The 24,067-nt window shown below is 42.4% G+C and overlaps 2 protein-coding genes across 3 annotated transcripts in view; both read left to right on the top strand.

Moving 5' to 3' along the window:
• Nucleotides 1-21,444, top strand: part of mindy3 (MINDY lysine 48 deubiquitinase 3) — a 46,041-nt gene extending 24,597 nt beyond the window's left edge. The window contains exons 14-17 of one of the 2 annotated variants that reach the window (XR_013812574.1): nucleotides 8,103-8,190; nucleotides 11,244-11,315; nucleotides 19,946-20,023; nucleotides 20,627-20,768. Coding sequence is in view for 1 of the 2 variants with exons in the window: in XM_079754514.1 (XP_079610640.1) it covers nucleotides 8,103-8,190; nucleotides 11,244-11,315; nucleotides 20,627-20,776 (310 nt within the window). In the remaining variant the exon portion in view is untranslated. Of the gene's footprint in view, nucleotides 1-8,102; nucleotides 8,191-11,243; nucleotides 11,316-19,945; nucleotides 20,024-20,626 lie in introns of both variants that reach the window. The other variant, XM_079754514.1, reaches the window with a different exon arrangement.
• A 2,129-nt stretch (nucleotides 21,445-23,573) lies between these two features.
• itga8 (integrin, alpha 8) overlaps nucleotides 23,574-24,067 on the top strand; it is a 47,188-nt gene continuing 46,694 nt past the window's right edge. Inside the window, exon 1 of the mRNA XM_079734503.1 lies at nucleotides 23,574-24,062. Coding sequence (XP_079590629.1) covers nucleotides 23,872-24,062 — 191 coding nt within the window. The 5' untranslated portion in view covers nucleotides 23,574-23,871. The remainder of the gene's footprint in view (nucleotides 24,063-24,067) is intronic.

Genomic DNA, 24,067 nt, shown 5'->3' with positions numbered 1-24,067 from the left:
CGCAATGTCCGTATTGAGTCCGTATTTACGGAGATATTCCTGAAACGCATCAAAGTAAAACAGAGGGGAAAAGATTGTTTTTGCCCGTGTGGACGGGGCCTAAGTGTGAGTGTGTGTGTGTGCCACCTGATGACTGAGGTTCTAGCTGTGGTCATGGCCAGGTCAGCTCCCCTCTGCTCATGTTATATTACCAGGCCGCTATAAAAGTAAGAGCAGAAAGAGCCCACTATAAAAAAAGGGAGAGAAGCGAGGGAGAAGCCATTTACTCTAGCAAGAATGACACGGAGAGGGAGGAAATGCTTTAAGGCACTGCTTCAAACAGAGTCACGTTCTTGGTAAGCCCCCCCAGTCGGGCAGTAAGCCCCTATGCTGCAGGGCAGGGCCCAGTCTGGTAACTGGACCGTTGATCCGCTCTGCAGACCCCCAGATGGCCAATACATCACAACACCGCCTGGGAGGGAGTCCCCAAGTGCATTTCTCAAGATTAAAGGGTGGTCTGTTGTCAAAATCTAGTGATGCTCTGCAATGTTTTTATTAATGGAAAGAATGAAAAAAGAAATAATAAAAGTATTCCTATATGGACAAAACAATAGGACTGTTGAAAGGACGGCAGGATATTGGAAATATCAAGTACTGATAAATAAGTTGGATTTGTAAAATAACCTGTAAAGAGCCCATCTTAGTGCTGATATGTCATTGTGTAAGAAATGGAAAGGGCCAGTGTGTAGGACTAAGCGGCATCTAGCAGTGAGGTCGTAGATTAAAACCAACTAAATTGATTGATGTTATGATCTTAACAAAATGAGTATAACCAACAGATTCCCCTGCATGTAACCTTACCTCTCATCTGTGAGGCTGTGATTTATGACCAACAGATGATTCATAGTCTGTAGGTGGTGGACCAACCCAGCACTAGCAGAAACATTATTAATAGAAAGAAAACCTCAAATTATTCTAAAATAGGAATCTAATGCTGCCTGTGGTTGTATTGCTTAGCTGTTATTTCAACAAAGTTTAAAGAGCCAGTGAACGCAAAAACACTTTTTTTTTTTTTTCGTTTTAAAGATCCCATGGCAGGAAAATTTCACTTTGAGGTTTTCTAAAATTAATGAGTTCCCCTAGCCTGACTATGGTCCCCCAGTAGCTATAAATGGCGTTAGGTGTAAAACGAGCACTAGGTATTCTGCTCTGCCTTTTGAAAAAAACAAAGCTCAGACGCGCCGATTTGGAATTTTCCCCTAAGTGGTCATACAGGGAAATGTTACCTCCCCTTCTCTGCTTCGCCCGCCCAGAGAATTGGCCCGCCAAGGAGACAATGAGCTACGACTGTTGTAAACTTCTTTGTTATTTGGATATTGGTTGGTGCTATGGCGCATAACATGTCGGGTTCTCTGACGTCTCGGGTATTTCCACAACAAGACTCATAGTGGGGGTTATCTCAGCCATGGTTGAGAAGGGATTGAGGGGAAAGGAACTTTGGCTTTGACTCCCTAAAGTATATGAACCGCGAGGCACCACCGCCGCGAGGCACGCTGCCCGCTTCCGAGGGGGTGGTGTCTCATCAGCGGGCAGCGGGGCTCCGGCGGGAGACAATCGCGGGCAACAATCCCTTTCTCCTCCATGTCGTGGTTCAGTCTACTTCAGATTGATGTGGAAGAACCAGAGACGTCGTAGAACCCGACGCAGTTGTTTGAGATTCATAATATCGTCTGGAGGCGCACACAGCTTTTGGCCGTGATAATATGTATTACATGATATATCGATGTATAATATGATATTATTTAGATAAAGAGCTCCAGGACTGTAACGCAAGTGTTGTACACTTCTTTGTTATTTGGATAACCGTTCTGCTGTTGGTGTTATGCCGCATAACACGTCAGGTTCTCTGACGTCTCTGGCATTTCCACAACAAGACTCGTAGTTGGGGTTATCTCAGCCATGGTTGAGAAGGAATTGGGGGGAAAGGAACTTTGGCTTTGATTCCCTGAAGTACATGAACCGCGACAAGGAGGAGAAAGGGATGGATGCCCGCGATTGTCTCTCGCCGGAGCCCTGCTGCTCGCTGCCCGCCGCCGCGAGGCACCACCGCCGCGAGGCACACCGCCCACTTCCGAGCCGGTGGTACCTCGTCAGCGGGCAGCGGTGCTCCGGCAGGAGACAGTCCCTTCCTCCTCCATGTCTCTTTTCAGTCTACTTCATATTGATGTGGAAGTGGAAGAACCAGAGACGTCGGAGTACCCGATGCAGTCGTTTGAGATTCATAATATCTTCTGGAGGCGCACACAGCTTTTGGCCGTGATAATATATATTATATGATATAGATATCTATGTATAATATGATATTATTTAGATAAAGTGCCCCAGGACTCCCGCCAGATCACCCGGAGTGTTCTAGAATATTTACAGAACACGGCCAAAGGCTGTTTGTGCCTCGCCATTGCGATACGTCCACTGTAAACAGAGCGCATGGTACTTTGGAGTGATGGGTCGTTCGCGACCAAATCAGTTTGAATGAACGAATCTTTAACAAGAACGAACCGAACTGATTCTTCTCTCTCGTTCGTCTTGTTCGATCGCAGACAGGACTCCTCCCAGACCCACTAGTCGCTGACTCGCTGTTCGTTCACTGACTGTGAGTGGTGAAGAGGCTAAGTGAGCGAGCGTATGATAATACAAATGCTTTTGTACTCTTTGTACTTTCTGTGTCATGCCAGATTAATCAAATATTTGAATGTCGTGTCAATCTGTCGTTCTTTCATGGTTCATTCTCCACCCGAGACCCCCACCATCATTGCTAAATCAAGTCTATTATCTTGCTGATATGTTAAACATCCAATAATCAACTACACCCCCCCATCCTGCTGCGTTTGGTTAAAGTTGTAATGTTGTGTTGATTGATGACCGACTATCACAATCGTTCGAGAATGACAACGAGGAAGGAGCTGAGTCTGACTGACTCAGCTGAGAACCGTGAATTCCATGATTCGATTCACCGCTACCGGAAACTCGACTGAGCGAGGCCGTGTCCTCCTATCTCTCATCTAACAACCTGCTTGACCCTCACCAGTCAGGCTTCAAAAAAGCACACTCCACTGAGGCGGCTCTCCTCGCGGTGACTGAGTCCCTACGTGCGGACAGAGCCTCGTCCCTCTCATCGGTTCTCATTCTCCTTGACCTGTCTGCAGCATTTGACACTGTTAACCACCAGATCCTCCTCGCCACTCTCGCCGAACTTGGCATAGCTGAATCTGCCCTTTCCTGGTTCACATCCTACGTGATGAATCGCACTTATCAGGTAACATGGAATGGCTCCATGTCCAAACCTTGCACGCTTGATACAGGTGTCCCTCAAGGCTCTGTACTGGGGCCTCTTCTGTTCTCCCTCTACACCATATCTCTGGGCTCTGTAATTACATCCCACGGCTTTTCCTATCACTGCTATGCTGACGACACTCAGCTATTTCTCTCTTTTCCCTCATCCGACAAATCCCTGATTGCAACACGCATATCTGAATGTCTGGCAGAAGTCAGCACCTGGACAACTGCCTATCACCTGAGGCTTAACCTCAACAAGACTGAGCTCCTGCTAATACCAGGGAAAGATTGCCCACACATGGACTTACTGGTCACTGTTGAGAACATCACTGTATCCGCCACATCCTTCTCCAACTGCCAAAAACCTTGGTACACCAAGGTGTTGGACAATCAGTTATGCTGCACCGCAAACATCACTGCGGTGGCCCGATCCTGCAGATTTGCACTTTACAACATCCGCAGGATCCGGCCCTTCCTCACAAAGGAAGCAGCTCAGCTTCTAGTCCAATCACTGGTCATCTCCCGCCTCGACTACTGCAACTCGCTCCTGGCTGGACTCCCTGCCTCTGCGATTAAACCCTTGCAGCGCATCCAGAATTTGTCAGCGCGCCTCGTGTTCAACCTACCAAAGTTCTCACATGTAACCCCCCTCTTCCGAGACCTCCACTGGCTCCCTGTAATAGCTCGCATCAGATTCAAGATAATGGTACTGGCATACAAGGCAGTCGATGGAACTGCCCCTGCCTACCTCCAAGCATTAGTAAAGCCACACACCCCAGCTCGATCCCTCCGCTCAACTACCTCAGCTGGACGTCTGGTACCGCCATCGCTAAGAGCAAGCAAAGGTCGATCAGCGAAGTCACAACTTTTCTCTGTTTTGGGACCTCAGTGGTGGAACGAGCTCCCTACCGATGTCAGGATCGCAGAGTCGCTCACCAGCTTCCGCAAAAGACTCAAAACTCACCTGTTCAGAGTTCACCTCGCTCTGCATAGAAACCAATGCACAGCCACCATTGAATGTTGTACATCCTGGCACTTGTACACTGCACTTATTCAAGGTACTTAATTGTGTAGCATCTACAGTAGCTGCTATCATTGCTTTACACGGGGAATGGGTTAGCCTAGCGATGCACTTGGTTCTATGAACATCTTTACTGTACCGACAGCGATATATTGTTTCACTTCTTATGACAAATGCACTTATTGTAAGTCGCTTTGGATAAAAGGGTCTGCTAAATGCCCTAAACGTAATTGTAATGTAAATGAATGAACCAACCAACCAACGATTCTGAACGAATCTCCTTGGCGAACTGACCGACGCAAACTGAATAAAGGAAATATATAACCGCAATCGGTGATTAACGGGGTCGGAGCAAAATGAAAAGTCAAGACCACAGTAATGGAAGATATATAAATATGACATATAATTCTGAAGGAAAGATGTTGATGTTCCCCTTAATGCCATACTGTGCCTCAGCTTTCAGGTGACTGGGCTGCAGAGCAATGGCCGAATGTCATGTTCAGCATTGTCTAATCGGGTTTCGAACTCTCAAACTAAGGATCACCAGTACAACGCTTGAAATGTAGCCTCATTCACATGGTGAGAATGTCTATTGATAAGCACACAACAAGAAAACTCCAAGCAAACATTTCTCAAATTAATTAAGGGCTTTCTTAAAAGCAAATACCTGAAAAATCTTTGAAATTCTGGGGAAATTAAACATTTGTTGTCAACAGTAATAGAAGAAATATTAATATGACAGAGTTCATTATGAAGGAAAAATGGTTATCGAAGAAATTCCCCTTAATGCCATACTGTGTCTTGGCAGACAGATTCTTGGAAACGAATGAGCCGGAATGTTGATTGCCTAATGAATTTCAGGTGCTGTTCAATGTTGTGTTTTTTAAATGAGAGCAATGACAGAATGTCAAGCTCAGCTTGTTCATAATGCTCTAATCGGGATTCGAACACTCAACCTAAGGATCACCAGTACAAGGCATTATCCCATTGAGCCACTGACACTCTTGAACTGCATGATGCCTCATTCACATCGTGGAAATGTCTATTGATAAGCACACAACATCAAGAAAACTCCAAGCACACATTTCACAAGAGAATTAAGGGCTTTCTTAAAAAAGTACAGATCTGAAAATTTGCACTGTTAATGGTATTCACCTAATGATAGCCATATGCAATAACAAAATGGCCATATAGGCCAAATGGTTTGAGACTGTGGACGTTTAGCTTTTCTATGAAATTGTGGGAAAAGTAAACCTTTTAGAGCAGAAGACCAGGGTGAAAAAGATGCATCTGATTTTAGAGATTAATATGATGAAAGAATTTTGACTCCAGGTCATTCTCAAAGGAGAAATAAAGCTAGTTCATAATTCTTTTAAATAGTGCCACCTTCGGGTGCAGTACCACAATGTGGGTTTATTAGTACTGGGTGGTATTGGTATCCACCTAATAATAGTCGTATGTTTTTTTTTATACAATAACAAAATGTTCATATGAGAAAAATCGGGCTAACTGCTCCAACTTTATTGGCCAATATTTCTCAAATCGAACTAAGTAAAACAAATTTTGTTCAATGATTTTTGTGAGGCTTGGTCTAAAGATTTTATGTGGCGATTTTGGTGAATTTTTGATTATTATTGTAGCCTGTGAATCTTTTTATCATGTTTAGCTTTAATATGAAATTGTGGGAAAAGTATACATTTTTAGGGTTTTATAAATGCGTCTGATTCTAGAGATTAATATTCAGAAAGAATTTTGAGTCCAGGTCAATCTGGTGAGGGGAAATAAACCTAATTCATGATTTTTTTACAATAGCGCCACCTTTGGGTGCAGTAACACAAATTTCAAGAGTTTTCGACTTACGGTATAGGCTGCAGTATGACTTTTACAGAATCTGATTGAAAAGAAAAACGTTATAGAAACAATCTGGGCCAAGCAGCTTTGCTGCTCAGACCCTAATAATCATTAAATCCATCACTAGTACCGTGGCCAAAAGCTGCTCAGGGCCACACCCCCAGCCTCCTCCTTTACCCGCCTCTCTCCTCCTCATTTGCATTAAAGCTACAGACACCGAAACGGCACGTTTGGGGAAAGCTCAATGTGCGACTGGCTCGTAGTGGCTGTAATTCTGCACCACGGCTGAATTTCGGGAACGTCTTCAAATACTGTGTTAGGGGCCCACTAATACCTATATTAAAGCATCCATAAAGTAGCATGCCATGGGACCTTTAAAGATAGTAAGTTGTTTAATATGATGACGAACATAGTAATCGATGCCATTTTATTACTGTTAATGAAATAAGTCTCCAATTTAGAGAAAGATAGGTTAAAATCCTATGTTTTTGCCATTCTCCCCAAAAAGGCCTTTCCTGAGGCATTATGACTTCAAATCCAAGGGGAGTTCTGTCTGGGAAAAAAACTCAACTCTCACCAGACTTCTCCTTGAGTTTTTGGACCCAATAACAAAAGTAAAGGAATAAGTATTATTTTCTGTAGGGATCTTTTCCATAATGTGAGAATATAATCGGAGCCTGTCAGTAAAAAAAAAACAAGCACTTTAGATCACTTACATTGGGAAGGCTGCTATTGCCCTAAAGGATTACATTGCAGCCCTTTATTGCAAATGAAGGCTGCAGCGTTCCTGCTCAATACTGATCCAATTCAGACTCGAGACGCGCTTAAGTTGCATACAGGGTGACCTTTGACTTGACCCGAGACTCGTCCTCAAAAGAGACTAGACTGGAGCTTTGGGACTTGTGAACAATCTACAGGATTCCAAAGATTTGAGACTTTACTTGGACTTGTGACCAAAGACTTGAGACTTGTCTTGGACTTCTTTCCAAAGACTTGAGACTTTTCTTGGACTTGTGACCAAAGACTTGAGACTTAACTCTGACTCGTGACCAAAGACTTGAGACTTAACCTGGACTTTGGTGTGGTTCTAACACATGCAAAGGTTCAACAAGCTGTGGGATTTTGACATCAAATGTTTTTGTCAGTACTGGTCAAGATAAATCTTGGATGACCATGGATTGTTGTTTGCCAGTATTATTCCCTTTCTGAGATCTCCTTATGGTGTGGTTGTGCTGCGGTAGACTTGATTAGGGCTGGGCAATAATTCAACATTATCGGTTTATATATAGAATTATGACATATATTGAAACCCATTTTTATTGTCTAAATTTGCTATGAGAAGATACAGTATGCCCTTAAAATGATCAAAATATGAAGTCTGAAAGGAAAACTAGTTTTAATCTGATACCATACCTCAATGAGCAAATACATAATGTAATGACCCTCAGTTAGACTGTTGACAATGTTTTTTTAAATTATTATTCATATTATGGTATGCACAATTCCACCATGTGTCATGATATTAAATCTTTGCATATCACCCAGGCCTAGACTCGTTATGAGCAGATCAGTTGTTTGGCTGCTCTGTGTCCCTGTCTGAACCACGTTTCTTTCCTTTCTACCTTAAAAGGCCAACCTGACAAGAGCCGTTATATCTGTGAAATCATAACCATAACTAACATGCAGGAATGTCTGAGAGAAGTGTGTTTAGTGCCACTTCCCAAAAACAGAAGCATGTGCACACACAAGAACCAGAACGATGGTGATGAGATGGCTGCACGTGGCCACAACATGGTTTGGTTTCTAAGTTGCATTATGGTTTTTCACTCCTTCCCCTTTTGTTCATCTGCCGTCGTGTTCTCTTCCTCTCCAAAATTAAAATGTCCTCCCTTAATTCTCCTCTCTTTCCTCCCAGTGTCAGCCTGATGAAAAGCAAACTGGACCCAGAGAGTTTAGGAATCATTCTGTTGGGCCCATTCCTGCTCGAATTCTTCCCTGAACAGGTAACAATGAGTGTTGGAATGAGGTGTATGTACGTGTGATGTACTACATTTCTAACTTTCTCAAGATGGATGGGTTTAAACACGGCTACTTCACTAATAGACTGTACTGACAACAATTAATTATTTCTATTCAATCAGAGGACTTCTGGCCACAGTACATTCCTGTGGCGTCTCATGTGAAATGTCCATGAGTATCAGTAATGCGTCGTTACGCACAACTAGTGGCTGGTTGAGACTACACGATTTCAGCCCAATTTTGCCCCGATTCGTTCGTCGCAGACAAATTTGCGAGTCGTACACGATTTTGAAAGGTCGGCAACGAGACGAGGTCTTGTAATGTGACATGCTTGCGATCTGCGATGTTTTCGTCTGCGACGTTCGAAAACCCCACGACGAAAAGTTTGGCATGCCAGAATTTTTTGGGGAATTGCATGACGTATCCATTGTTGACATGAGGGGACCCCGCCCCCAGTTGCGTTTGGGAACCCCACAAACAGCTGGAGCTCACTCGCAGTGTTTACCAACTGACTTCACTGCACTACACTGAGTACACAGTAACTACTACAAAAATGAATATGATCAATAAGAAGAAGAAGAATGCAAATAAAGATAAAGAAGAGAAAATGGAACAACATAATGGAGACAACTTTGGTTGAAATGTGGCAGCAACGTCCCTGTATTTTCGACGTGTCCACAAAGGAGTTCCACGATAGCGTGAAAAGGGATACAGCCTGGCGAGAAATAGCCGACGACCTTGACCTACTCTGTAAGTTTGGAGCCAACAGCTGTTGACGTGCTAATAGCTATCATAACCTATCGTAAACCTCAAACCGCTAGCATAATGCCTAGTGCTAGGTACTCGGGATCCATTTCTGCTGCGGGTACTTTGTATCGCTCATGTCACGCGCAACGCAACTACTGTGAGGAGTTGCTGCATTGAGCAGATATAAAAACTACTGGAACCTTTATGACAAAAATGTAAAAAACATTTATGTCAGTTCTAAACCTTAGATTTTCTAAATATCTTGCAAACGTGAATGATACAAAGTAGAGACCATCGCACCCTCGAATCTTGTAGTGTGGCCAGTCTTCCGACGAGACAAGGCCCGATTTCCTGGCTCTGTGATCGTATAGTGTGACATGTTAAATCGTGGAGGAATATCTGAGAATCGTGTAGTCTGAACCAGCCATAAGAGGCAAGTGGAGCAGATAGAGTTGTCTTTATGATGTGGACTGGAAGGAGGAGAAAGCAAGAGGGAGGAGAAAAGACTGGAGGCGGGGGGTGGTTCAGAGAGATAGAGGGAGCTGTGTTAAAGTGATCAGGGCTTAAGGGACTTACCAGTGGAATTGTGCTCGGCCGCAAAGAAATTATAGTGCCATTAGCCAATGGGACATACACATAGATACACACAGACACACTCGTGCACACTTCTAAGACACGTGGGATCAGCATAGAGGTTAGGGTTTCACACACAGGGACATAAACACGAAACAGGAGCCTACCCTGTATACTCTCACTACTAGAGTTATTCACCTCTCAGGCCAAGGACATCTCAATGTCATTGGTCAAACTGTTGTTTTTTCTTTGAAAAATTGGCAGTGGATGCGCTTAAACACCCATGCACACACAAAAACTCACCCTGAACACATGGGGCCCTATCTTGCATCCAGCGCAATTGAATTTCTTCACCGACGCATGTGTCGTTGCGAGTTTGCAACTGGTGCAAGCGTTCTTTTCCCTCCACAGGCACGCGTCGCTAAATTAGGGAATGATCTTGCTCCCGAAGGGGCGGTTCAGCGAAAGGAGGAGGCGTGTTCTGGCGCTAACGTTCCCTGGTGCTATTTTGCAGTTTCAGAAAACAATTCCACCACATACCAGGAAATACCTGGTTTAAAGTCAGTAGCGCATTGTTCAGATGCTATTTTAAGCGGCGCATGCATAATGTTGCTTGTGCACCTCGCGCATACACTTTGCTTCTCTCATCTACCTAGCCACACATTCTTGGTAAAATATTTGGGAAAGAACAGCTGATACAGCGGTAATAAGTTGTACTTTTAAATCAATGCATCTGCAAGCACCGTACAGCAAACACATATTTTCTTGACACAGACATCATGTACAAGCCCATACCTTTAAGGATTGATGAGGATTTGATCGTGAGAAAACATTTTTTTACCGCGAGTGAGTGTCAAAAATATTGAATGAATGCGGGCGCACGTGTGTGTATGCGTAAAATAATTAGTGAATGCGGGCGCGTGTGTGCATCCATCTGTTAAAACACACGCAAACTAAAAACGTAACGCATAATACAGTCGATGGCGATGTATATTAACGGGGGGACACATGCATATTAGGAACACAAGTCGATAATGATAATGGATACAATACTGGTAAGAAACAATGTTTGTTAATGTATTGCGTATATCATTAAACAGAACCACAGCTACTGCCATACCATATGTGTGTTAATTATTTTTTGGCCAAAATTTATTTGAGGACTATTTAGGAGTATTTCTGAAGTTGCGGAAGAAAACGTTATCCATGTGTGAATTAGGCCATATTATTTGAAACTGAGCAATTTGAAGTTTGAAATTCATGTGGTCATGCATCTGTCTCATCGGAGACTGCAACGCACTGTCAAAATATCAACTCGTCGGATTCAAATGGGTCATGGCTCTTAAAGGGGATGGGAGACGGCACTATTTATTGCACGTTACGCCCAAACCACACCTATGGGTAATTAGGCTACTTCAGGGCAACCCTTTTTAGATTTGAGTCGGGCACAAGAGTCATTTATCCGCCGGTATAATAGCACCATTGCCAAAGAACCGCCCACAAAGCTACTTGCGTTTGGCGCTTCTCACTTGCGTTTCAGACTGTTAAATAGGGCCCATGGGGTTTAAAGTCGGGGCCTGGGGTGTATGCTGGTGTGGCCAATCGGTTAAGAAATGTTCTGTCCATCTTCCTGCCCGCGCACTAACCCCCATACCAGTCAGGAGAGTCGCTGTGGCCTACTGCTTTTTGTTCAACCAACACTGCTGGTGTCTTTCAGGATTCAGGAATCCCAGACTCCTTTCCGGTCTACCACTACAATGGGCTTAAACAGTCCAACCACAACGAGAGGGTAAGCTTGCTCACTCGGAGTCTGTCTCTGAGTCCGTCTTCCCACAGTATGCTTGTATTTCAGACAAGCACACACAACCTTGCCTACAAACAGCTGGAATACACAAGCATTCCCAGTAGGATGCAGCAGTCCCCTCCAGAAGGAACAATAGCCATAAAGAGCCTTTCACATTCCCCGGCTTAATGTCCCGTTTCCCATATATTCAACAACTTGTCAATGATGGATGGTTATACGCGGCTAGGTCCAGCCCGTTTATTTAGATGGATGACGATGTTGGAGGGTGTAGTTTAACATTAATTAATGACTGTATAATGCTGTTGATGAGCAATATCGCTGACTTTGTATAGTCTAGGAGTACACTCTCCCATAAGGGAGCCCTGAGAACCCACAAATAGCACTGAATATACGCCTGTGCACTACCTGCACGCACATAGGCAGGGCGCCTGTAAAGGTTGGGATGGCAATTCCATTCCCGGGCTTCTTGATGGAAATAACAGACCCCTCAGCAGGTCCCCACAGCCTGTGTGTGTGTGTGTGTGTGTGTGTGTGTGTGTGTGTGTGTGTGTGTGTGTGTGTGTGTGTGTGTGTGTGTGTGTGTGTTACTATTTTGCACTTGCATTCATGAATTTGTTGTGTTTGTTTGTTGTTTGTTTATGTACATGAAAGTGTGCTTACATATGTGTGTGGGGGTTTGTGTGTGTGTGCGTGTATCTGTGCACATGCACGATCATCATCTGTCCACGAAGAGATCCACTCTAATCATTGAATCATCCAACCACTACCTTTGTTCAAAGTCAAACCTGTTGAATGAAGAACTATGACTACAATACCTACAATGTTTTAACAATTATTTTAAAAAAATGTTGCATTGGTTGTGTGGCTTCCACTTTATGCAAACTCTCACATACATTTCTGCGATTCTGCAATTTTTGACAGCCTTGAAATTGTTTGACTTCTTTATTTTCCAGTACGTGTTTATCATTACTTATCGATAAATTATGCAATAATCAGAAAGAAAACCACAAATAAAGGTTAAGGTGGAGTATTGCAGGCCTCCATTATAATGGGAGATGGTAAAGAATTACAGCAGAGCGTAGTAGAAGAAAGCTGTTTCTTGCAGTAGTTTAACAGCAGCCTTCTGGGGTTAAAATAATCTTATAATAATCTGACTCAACCCTTGCATTGTTGACAATTTGATGAATCTTTGTCATTATTTTTAAATAGTTGTTTCCAGGCAGCATTTCTACTTGCAAACAATTGAATATCCTCTTAAGGGTCTGGGCAGTAGTGTGCGGTGACCCTAAAATTCAGTGGGGCAGAAACTACTGGCGTATGACCACACCCACAATTTATGTTTTTTTAATATGTATATATTGCATATATATTACATATATCCCCTTGTCCGGTGCACATACTCGCTCGAAAAAGTAGACATGGGAAACAAAACACAGTGTTTCTCTTTGAGCAACCACATAGCCATTTTTTCTTTTCATACCATGCTCTGGAGAAAGTTCTATTGTAAATATTACCCCTTTCCTTCGTCTGTTGGATAATGTTTATGTCCGGTCTTTCTGGGCCAAGTTGTTTGGTTAACTTCTCTTCCAATTTTAACCTCTCAAATGGTTTTTTTAACAGAAACTGAACACTGTTAATCACAAGTGCAACACCACTCGCCATAACTGCACCTGATATAGAAACGACGAAAGATACTGGCGGAATAATTCGAGGGGGTCAAAATTTTCATATCCCTCTGCAGAGAGGTATAGCAGTAAAACATCTATACGAAACACTAAACCATTATTTTTTTCTTGTCAAACTTTGTCACATGACGTATTGATGAGGATTGGATTGGATTGGATAACTGTATTAATCCCCAATGGGGAAACTGGTTTGCAACCATGGTCTGTATACAACATAGAACATACAGTATAGCACAGGAATACAAGTACCAACATAAAACAAGAAACAAGCATGGTCACAGAGGGAGTATGGTCCACTACCATAGTAAAATAATAGAAGGTCAAAACCGAATTAAAATAGGGAATGAATAACAATATTATGAAGTGCAAATGAGCAATGTGCAAGATGTATCACCCTTGCCAGTATACGATATTGCCACAACCGGTCAACAGCATCAATAAATATAAATATAAATACAGCAGAATTACAACAATCAAATCAGTAGTCCTGATTAAAAAGCCTAGCTGCTGCAGGAACAAAATACCTCTAAATCTCTGTTGAACATCTGGGTAACAGGAGAAGTTCACTCCTGCCACTTCTCACAAAAAAGCTTTGCAGAGGGTGGTCGTCACGTGACAGGACAGTCCTAAGCTTCCTCATGGTTCTCTGCTCTGTGATGACCTCCAGAGAATCAGGGGTCATACCAATAATGGATCCTGCCTTTTTTATTAGTTTTTTGACCCTGTTCCTGTCCTCTACTGTCAGGCTGCCACCCCAACAGACAACAGCATAGAAAAGGACACTTGCAACAATACCATGATAAAAAACATTTAGGAGAGATCTGCTGATTTCAAATTACCTGAGTTTCCTTAAAAACAGTCTGGACTGGGCCTTTTTAAAAATGACACTAGTGTTCACTTTCCAGTCCAGCTCACTGTCCAGATGCACACCCAGGTATTTGTAGGAGGGGACCACCTCGACCGACTGTCCCCTGATAAGGATGGGGGTTGCTTGTGCTTTTTTTTTTTTTCTACTAAAATCAATAATGAGCTCCTAAGTCTTTTCAATATTCAGAATCAAGTGGGCTTCCTTACACCAGCTGACAAAGCTATCAACTTCTATTTGGTAAGCCCCTTGGTCATTTTTGGATATATAGCCAACTAAGGCAGAGTCATCTGAAATTTTTTGTAAGTGACAAAATTCACTGCTGTGCCTGTGGTCAGAGGTGTACATTGAAAATAAAAATGGAGATAAAACCTTTCCTTGTGGGGCCCCAGTGTTTTTGGTAATGATGCCAGAGCTAGTGTCATGGATCCTTACAAACTGGGGTCTACTAGTGAGGTAGTCTGTGACCCATGCAACAGTGGAGCTGTTGAGGTTCAAATTAAGAAGCTTGTTGTCTAAAATATGTGGCTGCAGTGTGCTAAAAGCACTAGAAAATTCAAAAAACATTATTTTTACAGATGCATTGGTTCGCTCCAGATGGCTGTATACCCTGTGCAACAGGTAGAGGAGGGCATCGTCCACACCCAGCCCTTCTCTATAAGCAAACTGTAGCAGGTCCTGAAAGGCACAGACCTGCTTCTTTAAATGCCCTAGTACAGTCCTTAAAAACATTTCATCATATGAGAGGTTAAGGCAATAGGTCTAAGGTCTGCTCTGGCGTTAGGTTTCTTAGGCACGGCACAATACATGATGTTTTCCATGAAACTGGAATTTTAGACGGGGACAGAGACAAAGAGAATATAAAATGTAATACTTTGCACAGCTGATCAGCACATACTTTTAGAACTCGTGGCATGACCCCATCCGACCCAGGTGCCTTATTTACATTGAGACTTAAAAGTTGTGAGCGTACTTCATCAACTGTGACAGTTAAAGGGGGACAGCGGCTGAGGCTACCCCTCGACTCCCTCAGGGTGGAGTGGGTTGCCATATCCACAACTGGGAGGTCCATGGTTTCAAAACGGGCAAAGAATTGGTTGGCCTCGTCAGGTGTGAAAGTACCCTCCTTAAGGTTAGAACTAGCAGTAACATAACCTGTTATTGACTTAAGGTCCCTCCATAGACCTTTAGTGTCACACTCCTCAAGTTTATTTTCCACCTTTACCTTAAAATCCCTCTTAACCTGCCTTATGACCTGATTAAGATTTTTCTGTGCTAATTTACTTTGTTCTTTGTCTCTGCTCATGAAGGCTGCCTTTTTATTGTTAATAGCACTCTTTATTTCCTTAGTGACCCACGGCTTATTGTTTGAGAACAGTTTGATGTTTTTACATGGGATGATCATGTCAGTACAGAACTTTATATATTCAGTAACACAATCAGCCACACTCAGTGTGTTTACATGCAGTAATTAGCGGATAAAGGAAAGAATATGACCTCAACCAGACTTTTAAAATGCATGTAAACACCTTTACCCAATCTACTTTGGACCGAAATGGGTACATGAACGGACAAGTGAGATCGGATAAGAACACCTAGATAACTCGATCATAGTCCGGTTTCTACTTGCATGTAAACCCGCGTCGGATTTCACGTTCTGCGCATGCTCGAGATCTTGCGACCGGGGGACGTGAGCCGGAAGTAGGAGATGGTAGTAGTGTTGTTGTCGCCATAGCCATACAGTATAAACAATTTTTATTTCTTTATAAATATAAATATTTAATTATTTCTTTATATGTTTATGGTTGTCGCCGTCAGAAAAACGAGAAATGGCGATTTATTTAAAAAGTTGACGCAGAAGACGGAGGAAGCCGGTGTCATGCCATTACCCCCTATAGAGTGAAACCCCCTATCATCATCAACATGCATTCAGTACACACTACGCTTCGATTTCACCCAAGGCTGAATTAAAAGTACATGTTTTCCTAAGCATTGGTCATGAATCTTAAAGACCGCGTCGGGTTCTTCGACAACAAAGACTCGTAGTGGGGGTTATCTCGGCCATGATGGAGAAGCAATTGGGGGAAAGGAATTTTGGCTTTGACTCTGAAGGCAAGGTCACATACATTTCTGCGATTCTGCAATTTTTGAAAGCCTTGAAATTGTTTCACTTCTTTATTCACCAGTACGTGTTCATCATTACTTGTCGATAAATTGTGCAATAATCAGAAAGAAAACCACAAATAAAGGTTAAGGTGGAGTATTGCAGATTAAAATGGGAGATGGTAAAGAATTAAGAGCGTAGTAGAAAAAAAGCTGTTTTACAGTAGTTTAACAGCAGCCTTTTGCGGTTAAATTAATCTTCTAGCTGACTTAACTCTTGCATTGTTGACAATTTGATGAATCTTTATTTGTCATTATTTTTAAATAGTTGTTTCCAGGCAGCATTTCTACTTGCAAACAATTGAATATCCTCTTAAGGGTCTGGGCAGTAGGGTGCGGTGACCCTAAATTTCAGTGGGGCAGAAACTACTGCCGTATGACCACACCCACAATTTATGTTTTTTTAATATCCGTGTCAATCCTTGTCCTGTGCACACACTTAGACATGGGAAACAAAACACAGTGTTTCTCTTTGAGCAACCACATAGCCGTTTTTTCTTTTCATACCATGCTCTGGAGAAAGTTCTATTGTAAATGTTACCCCTTTCCTTCGTCTGAAAGCAAGCCCAATCTACTTCGGGCCGAAATCGGTACATGAACGGACAAGCGAGATCGGATAAGAACACCTAGATAACGATGATAATAGTCCGGTTTCTATCTGCATGTAAACCCGCGTCGGATTTCACGTTCTGCGAATCTTGACTCTGAAGTCAAGATTGAAACGCTACATGGAGGAGAAAGGGATTGTTGCCGGATAATTGACACGGTCCGTTAGAGTAGCAAAATCGGTATAAGGCTTAATCTGATCTAGCTGTCCCATGTAAACGCACTGACTGTCAACCCTGTTAAAAGCTGAATTGTTCTCGTCCCTAATCACGGACCAGTCTGTGTTTTCAAAACAGGCCCTTAATTCCTCACATGCCTCCGTAGACCACACACACAAACTGATTTGGTGGATGTGGGTTGTTTTCGAGCCTGTGTGGTGTATTTAGTTGAAAGCAGCACCAGGTTATGGTCAGAGCTGCTAAGTGGCGGCAGAGGGGTGGAAGAATAACTGTCTTTGATGTTGGCATAAAACAAATCGATAGTCCTGTGATTTCTTGTTGGACATGTAACAAACTGCTTGAAGGAAGGCAGTGAGGAGGAGAGGGTGCAGTGGTTAAAATCACCATTTATAATCATGAGAGAATCTGGAGTGTGACTTAAGAGGTTGTGAGCAGCTCTGACTATACTGTCATTTGCCAATTTTTCATTTGCAGATGGTGGGATGTATACAACCAAAACAATGACGTTGGAATTCACAAGGAAGATAGTAGGGCCTGCAACTCACCGCCAGTAATACAATGTTCTTATCGCACACTCTCTCCTTTATTGTGATGTGCCCAGAGTGACACCGCTGTTCATTTACATACAGGCAGACTCCTCCTCCCGTCCGCTTGCCTGTCATCACGTGATCCCTGTCCTGTCGGATCATTGTGAAGCCATCCATGTCTGTGTATTACATAGGAATGGTGTTATTAAGCCAAGACTCTGTAAAACAGAGCATGCTGCTTTGCCAAAAAAGCCGATCGTATTTCAGAAGCCCTGCGAGTTCATCACCTTTGTTCTCTTAGGAGCGAACATTACTCATTATCACCGATGGTAGAACCGTCATGCCGGTTTCTCACCCGCATGACGCTCCGTCGGCCTCTTTTCCTCCGCTTCAGCTCGGGGCAGGCGCCTAGTCTAGATTACATTTAGTCTTTTCCAGACTTTATGAATAGATCCATGCAGGAGTGTGAGTGTCGCTACAGACCATTTAACAGGGGTCATGTTGTACAATCCAAGTGGGGACCATCTTTTATATTTTAGAGCTTGAAGTTTGTCTCTTCTTTGAATGTGAACTACTCCACAATAACATGACTTCAGTTTTAACTAACACAATTGATCACTGTTCAATTAATCAGCAATCACTGTTCCCTGCACTTGATCGGTGCAGGGAAGGCATTTAAACTACCATCTGTTTTTTTTGATGGAGGTACCTACAGCATATGTCAGAACCTGCACAATAGTATGCATACCTTCAAAGAAGGTTTAATGTGTAGAATGTTGTTTTTAACTTTGTGCTGTTAAACAAAAAAGATGGTTCCCACTTGGATTGTACAGAATGACAGAAGTCCCCTCTTTGCCTGTACAAAATGACACTGGTCCCCTGCTTCCTCTACTATAGAAAATTAATAATTTGCCATAGAGCCTTTAGACAGTTCTTCCATATTTCATAAGAGACATTTTGTCATGAGAAAAAAATACTTACATATAACAGGGTTAACTAGGGCTGTCAATCATTTAAAACATTTAATCGTGATTAATCACATGATTGTCCATAGTTAACTCGCAAATTGCAAATTAATCAAACATTTAACTATTCTAAATATATCTTAAAAGTTGATTATTGATGAGGATTACATTCAGTCTTTTCCAGACTTTATGAATAGATCCATGCAAGAGTGTGAGTGTTGCCCGATACCAGGGGACAAGGGGGTATAACCGGGGACTTTTGTTATGTTGTACAATAATCCAAGTGGGGACCATCTTTTATATTTTAGAGCAAAAAGTTTGTCTGTTCTTTGAATGTGAATTTAAGGGACAGTTTTTTCCAAATTATATTTTTCCACAATAACATGATTTCAGTTTTAACTACCACAATTGATCACTGTTCAATCAAGCAACAATCATTGTTCCCTGCACGTGAACGGCCTTAATGCTATCATCTGTTTTTTTGATGGAGTTACCTACGGCATATGTCAGAACCTGCACAATAGTATACAGACCTTCAAAGAAGGTTTAATGTGTAGAATTTTGTTTTTAACTTTGTGCTGTTAAACAGAAAAGATGGTTCCCACTTTGATTGTACAGAATGACAGAAGTCCCTCTTTGCCTCTAAAATGACACTGGTCCCCTGGTATGGAGCAACACTTACACATTTATGTATTCCTTAGGTTAGAATAAAAATTGTTTACTGCTGTCTCAATAGAAGAAAATAAATGATTTGCCATAGAGCCTTTAGACAGTTCTTCCATAGGGGGGAGGGACATTTCGTCATGAGAAAAAAATACTTGCAATACTTTGCCAATATTATTAAAGGCCAGCTGGGTCTGCTTTTTTTAAAAAAAAACTTGGACTGTCAATCAATTAAAATATTTTATCATGATTAATCGAATGATTGTCCATAGTTAACTGCAAACTAAAAGCACAATTTTTAACTGGTCTAAATATATCTTAAATGGATGTTTTTCAAGTTTGTAAGATTCTTATAAACATGGGAGTGGACAATATGCTTGCTTTATAAAAATTTAAACTGAACAGTTTGAGGAAACATTTCTGACAATTATGGGATCTGTGATTCACATCAATACTGTGTAAATATCTACTGATGCCTCTGAACACATCATCAGTGATTGCTGGGCTCAGACACAAGGACAATGTCTGGTCGCAGGGTGGTGACTGCAATGTGGGGAACTTCAGCTGATGCTCAAGAATAGAATATTATTTCTCTTCAAGATAGATTCCGGAGCAATTAAAATTTCACTAGAAGGTACAGTTAAGACCTAGAGAAGCAACAGTGATATTAAATTATAGATAATTCTATTGGAGCAAATGATCACAGCAGAAAATAAAAGAAGAAATAAATGAAATTAATGTAGTGTAGTGTAATCAATCTCGAAGAACATATTTATTTAAAGTCTAAAGTAAATTACTGCAGTCCTTGATATAATGCAGTGAAGCTACTTCTCATTTGCAGGTAAAGCATTATTATTTCCCATTAGGTTGCCATGATTATGTTTATAATATTTTTAATCACAGAGAAATGTTTAAATATTGCTAAAATGAAAGTTTAATAATCTGTTTTTGTTGAGTTGCAGTTGGAAAACACTCATTGAGTGAAACATTAGGCACAGACAGCTCCCCTGCTGCAGTGAACGGATTCCCCTCTTTGATATGTAAATATCGCTTAAGATTTCAAGTCCCCTCTTGGCAACTTATTGTATTATTTATTTATTATTTATTTAAAAGGGACAGTGTGCATTAATCAACATGGCCATTGTATCGGACATACAAATGCACCAGATTTAACTTAAAAACTATTTTTCATCTGTAGTCCCACTTCTTTAAAAAAAATAATAAATAAAAAAAAAAACTTATTTGAAGTTATATTATGACAAAATAACTTAACTATAACTTAACTAAACTCTGTATTATGTTTTTGTATTTTTAAAATGAACCGAAATAGAGGTCCAAACTTTGTTGATGAAAACCGATAGTCCCCTGTTGGCAGGGAGTAAGCGTGTGTGTGTGTGTGTGTGTTTTGCATGTTAGGGTTGGTGTGTGTGTTTTTTGCATGTTAGGGTTGGTGTGTGTGTGTGTTTTTTGTGTGTGTGGATCTGTACATGCAAAACTGTGTGTGCGAAACCAAAAGTGTGTGCGTTTGTGCATGTCAGGAAATGTGTGACTGACTCTTGCAAAAGTAGCGACCAAAGATGTTAAGAAAGCCATTTGATTGTGTTTGGTACATACTGACGGGCTATGTGTGTTTGGTTGAGCAGGTGGAGTATGTAGAAGGGACCGCCTTGGTGCTTGGATTTGAAGATCCCATGGTGCGGACCGACGACACCCCAGTCAAACGCTGCCTGCAGACCAAGTGGCCCTACATCGAGCTGCTGTGGACCACCGACCACTCACCCTCGCTGAATTAGAATAAATTAATGAATAAATAGACCACTTCTGCACCTCCCCTTCACTCCTATTTCCTTCCGAAACCCAACATATGTACTACCAATACATGCCCTTGCATTCTCATCCATTCAAATACTTTTAAGACACGTCAAACCAATGCTGGAGTAAAGGCACATTCACCTCTCATGCTATTCTTTTCAACGTAAGTTGGGAATCAGCAAGCAGGTTGTTTACGGTGTGAAAAAAACTCTGATCTGTTTATTTCCCTTCAGTACAAAGCCCAAGCTTGGTTTGGACATTAAAAGCCTAACAGTGCTTTAAATGGCAGATTGTGCGGAATGTGTCTCTAACGACCTGTCTCACTTATGCAGCCACTGTGAAACACTTTCTACTCCAGCAATAGGACTGTTCACTGGAAGGGCGGGGGGGACACACACACACAGAAACTACCAAAGCCTTCCATTTAGAAGAACACATAGAAACACATTTACTCATTTAGAAGTAACGCACACTGACATTTTCGGAATAAATTGTCTCATATAAAGGTAAATGCAGGTTGATCGTGTGACGGCACAAGAGTGTTCGCGTATATGCGTGCATTGAGCTCCACGATGTTGACCAATTTCACGTGTATTTATTACAACACTCCAAGGTTCTGAAATAAACACCTCTTTTTTGTTCTAACGGCCTTCAATGTTTTTTCTTTGGATATTGAATGTTTGAACTCGTAGGTTAAAGTCTTTTGTTTTTCTTGTGTTTATAAATATTCAAATTCAAATAACTTTATTTTTCCGTAAGGAACTTCAGATGTGGAGGAGCAGCAGGGTGTGTCCATACCCAACAGTACATACAATAAACAAAAACACACGCACACACACACCATCAACCCTGCAGAAAATAAAAAATCATTGCTTAAGCCTAATGAATAAATAGTATTACCTCCATAGTGGAGGAGAAATAAATAAATAATTGTAAAAGATTCCAGGCATTTAAACGAGAGGATACAGTTCAAAAAGATTCCAGGTATTAAAACGAGAGGATACAGTTCAAAGAGGGGTTCAACCATTCAAGTCTTATGGATGCCGGGACAAAGCTTGACAGGGCTCTGTTTGTCCTTACTGTAGGGTATCTGCTCTGTATCTGCGGCCTGAGGGTAAGAGGGAATACTGGCTGTGTAGAGTGTGTGATGTCAAGGGTGATTTGTGTTGCTTTTTTATAAAATATGATGTCACATCTGACCCTTGCCCAGATTGAGCTCAGTCTTGCAATATTTCAGACTAAATAGCAGATCCTCACTAAAGCACGCACACATGCTGGTCCTCAGAGTCACTAAATCAGCAATGCAATACATTGTGAGACACTGATGGTGTCCTATTCCCTCTCTGTCAACAGACACTTGAAGAAGTGGTGTCTTCACACCTCAAGCCTAGAGAGTAACGGAATCGCAGGAAAGGCCAAACGTTCCCAAATCTCTACGTCATTGTGCAATGATTCAATGAAGTGTCGATAGTCCTACATAAGATAATTATCATTTCATATTAACTCAATGGTAACAGGGAAATGTGTACATGGCTCTTAAACTCAAGACAAGGTGCAAGTGAGAGGGGTCATATGATGAACGATGAAGATGTACAATGGTTAAATAAACAAAGAGAGGACCCGAGGAGTGACGTTGACAAAAAAAAGAAACAACCCCCTCCTCTCTCTCGTCTCTAACCCCCCCATCTCTCACCCCTCTCTCTCCCTGCCTCTCATCCCCCTCCTCTCTCTCTCTCTCCCTGCCTTTCATCCCCCTCCTCTCTCTCTCTGCTTCTCATCTCTCTCTCTCTCTGCTTCTCATCTCTCTCTCTCTCTCTCTCTCTCTCTCTCTCCCTGTCTCTCACCCCCCCCCCCCTCCTCTCTCACCCCCTTATCACTCTCATTCCCCTTCTCTCTCTTTCTCTCTCTCCCTGCCTCTCTCCCCCTCCTATCTCTCCCTGTCTCTCACCTCCTGCCTGGTGACCAACCCTGAACTGTTGCTCTTTCATAATTCTCCACCTAGAGGGTACATTTAAAAACAGTCCTAATATCTGGACATGAAACAAGTTGCATTTAGCCCATCAACCTCGAAATGATCATTCAGACACAATGTTGTCACCGTATGTGGGGAAACAGCCTACATAATGTCTCTTAACATTGGACTCTCTCTTTCGCTCTCTTCCTCTTACACAGACCAATTTGCAATATTGCATACTTGCATTCTTGGCCTTCAAACAGTATTTTGGTTGCAAAAAGTTTGAGCACCCATAAAAAAGATAGACACTCAAAACAAATGGGAAATATAAGGGGCGTGAAGAGAGCGTTTAATTTGTACAATCTGTGATTAACTTCATAAATCAGTATGAATTTAAATCATGCTATCAACCAAATTATGTTACTTTATTGTGTTTGTGTGTCTGTGTGTGTGCGCGTGTTTGAGTGTGTGTGTGTGTGTGTGTGTGCGTGTTTGAGTGTGTGTGTGTGAGAGAGAGAGAGAGAGAGAGAGAGAGAGTTCAATGTAATTCGTGCGCGCAAGTTTATAGCCTACTGCCTTGGGAGAATGCGCATATATAAATTTGTTTTTAAAGACTATAATATCGGCTGCCTTCCACTTGTGTCTTCGCTGTGGCAGCATGTCGGGTTCGCCATTACTTCCCCGTTTCTTCCTCTCCCCATAAAAGGCGTGGGGCCGATGACGCGCCTCCCCACGCCGCTCTAAAGTGGTCTGCACGCTGTCTACAGGCTCTGTGTAGGATGGGGTTGGGTGGGGGGTTGGGGGGAGTCTTGTAGCTGGCAGACCTTGAGGTGGTGGAGGGTCCATGCAGGAACTTTGCTGCTCAGTGCAGAGCGAGTAGAACGGGTTTAACTGACAGTGTGGGGGACTGGACGAGCAGAGGAAAACCATACCTACACGGAGGCGTTCATCTCTCTCTCTCTCTCTCTCTCTCTCTCTCGCTCTCTCTCCCTCTCTTTCTCTCTCATTCTCTCCCTTCCTCTCTCTCTCTCTCCCTCTCTCTCCCACTCTGCCTAATGGTGTACCTATAGCCTCCGCAGTATCCCGGTCTTTCTGCAGGATTTCTTTTGATTCCCAGAAACGATGAGTGTGTGGGACTGCCTGAGTATTTCTCCCAGGTCGTTCCGAGGATGTGTGTTTGTGCTCTGGTCGGTGTTCTCTACAGTCTGGAGTTTTAACATCCAGGCGGACCGTCCCGCCGTTTACCGGGGACCCGGTGGGAGTTACTTTGGATACTCAGTGGACTTCTACCAAGCGACCGCCGAAAGTAACACGTAAG

The sequence above is a fragment of the Pollachius pollachius genome, assembly GCF_949987615.1.
Source record: "Pollachius pollachius genome assembly, chromosome: 1".
In the NCBI taxonomy this organism is placed as follows: Eukaryota; Metazoa; Chordata; class Actinopteri; order Gadiformes; family Gadidae; genus Pollachius; species Pollachius pollachius.
Note: the sequence above shows the minus strand (reverse complement) of the source record. Positions and strands in the feature narration are given on the sequence as shown.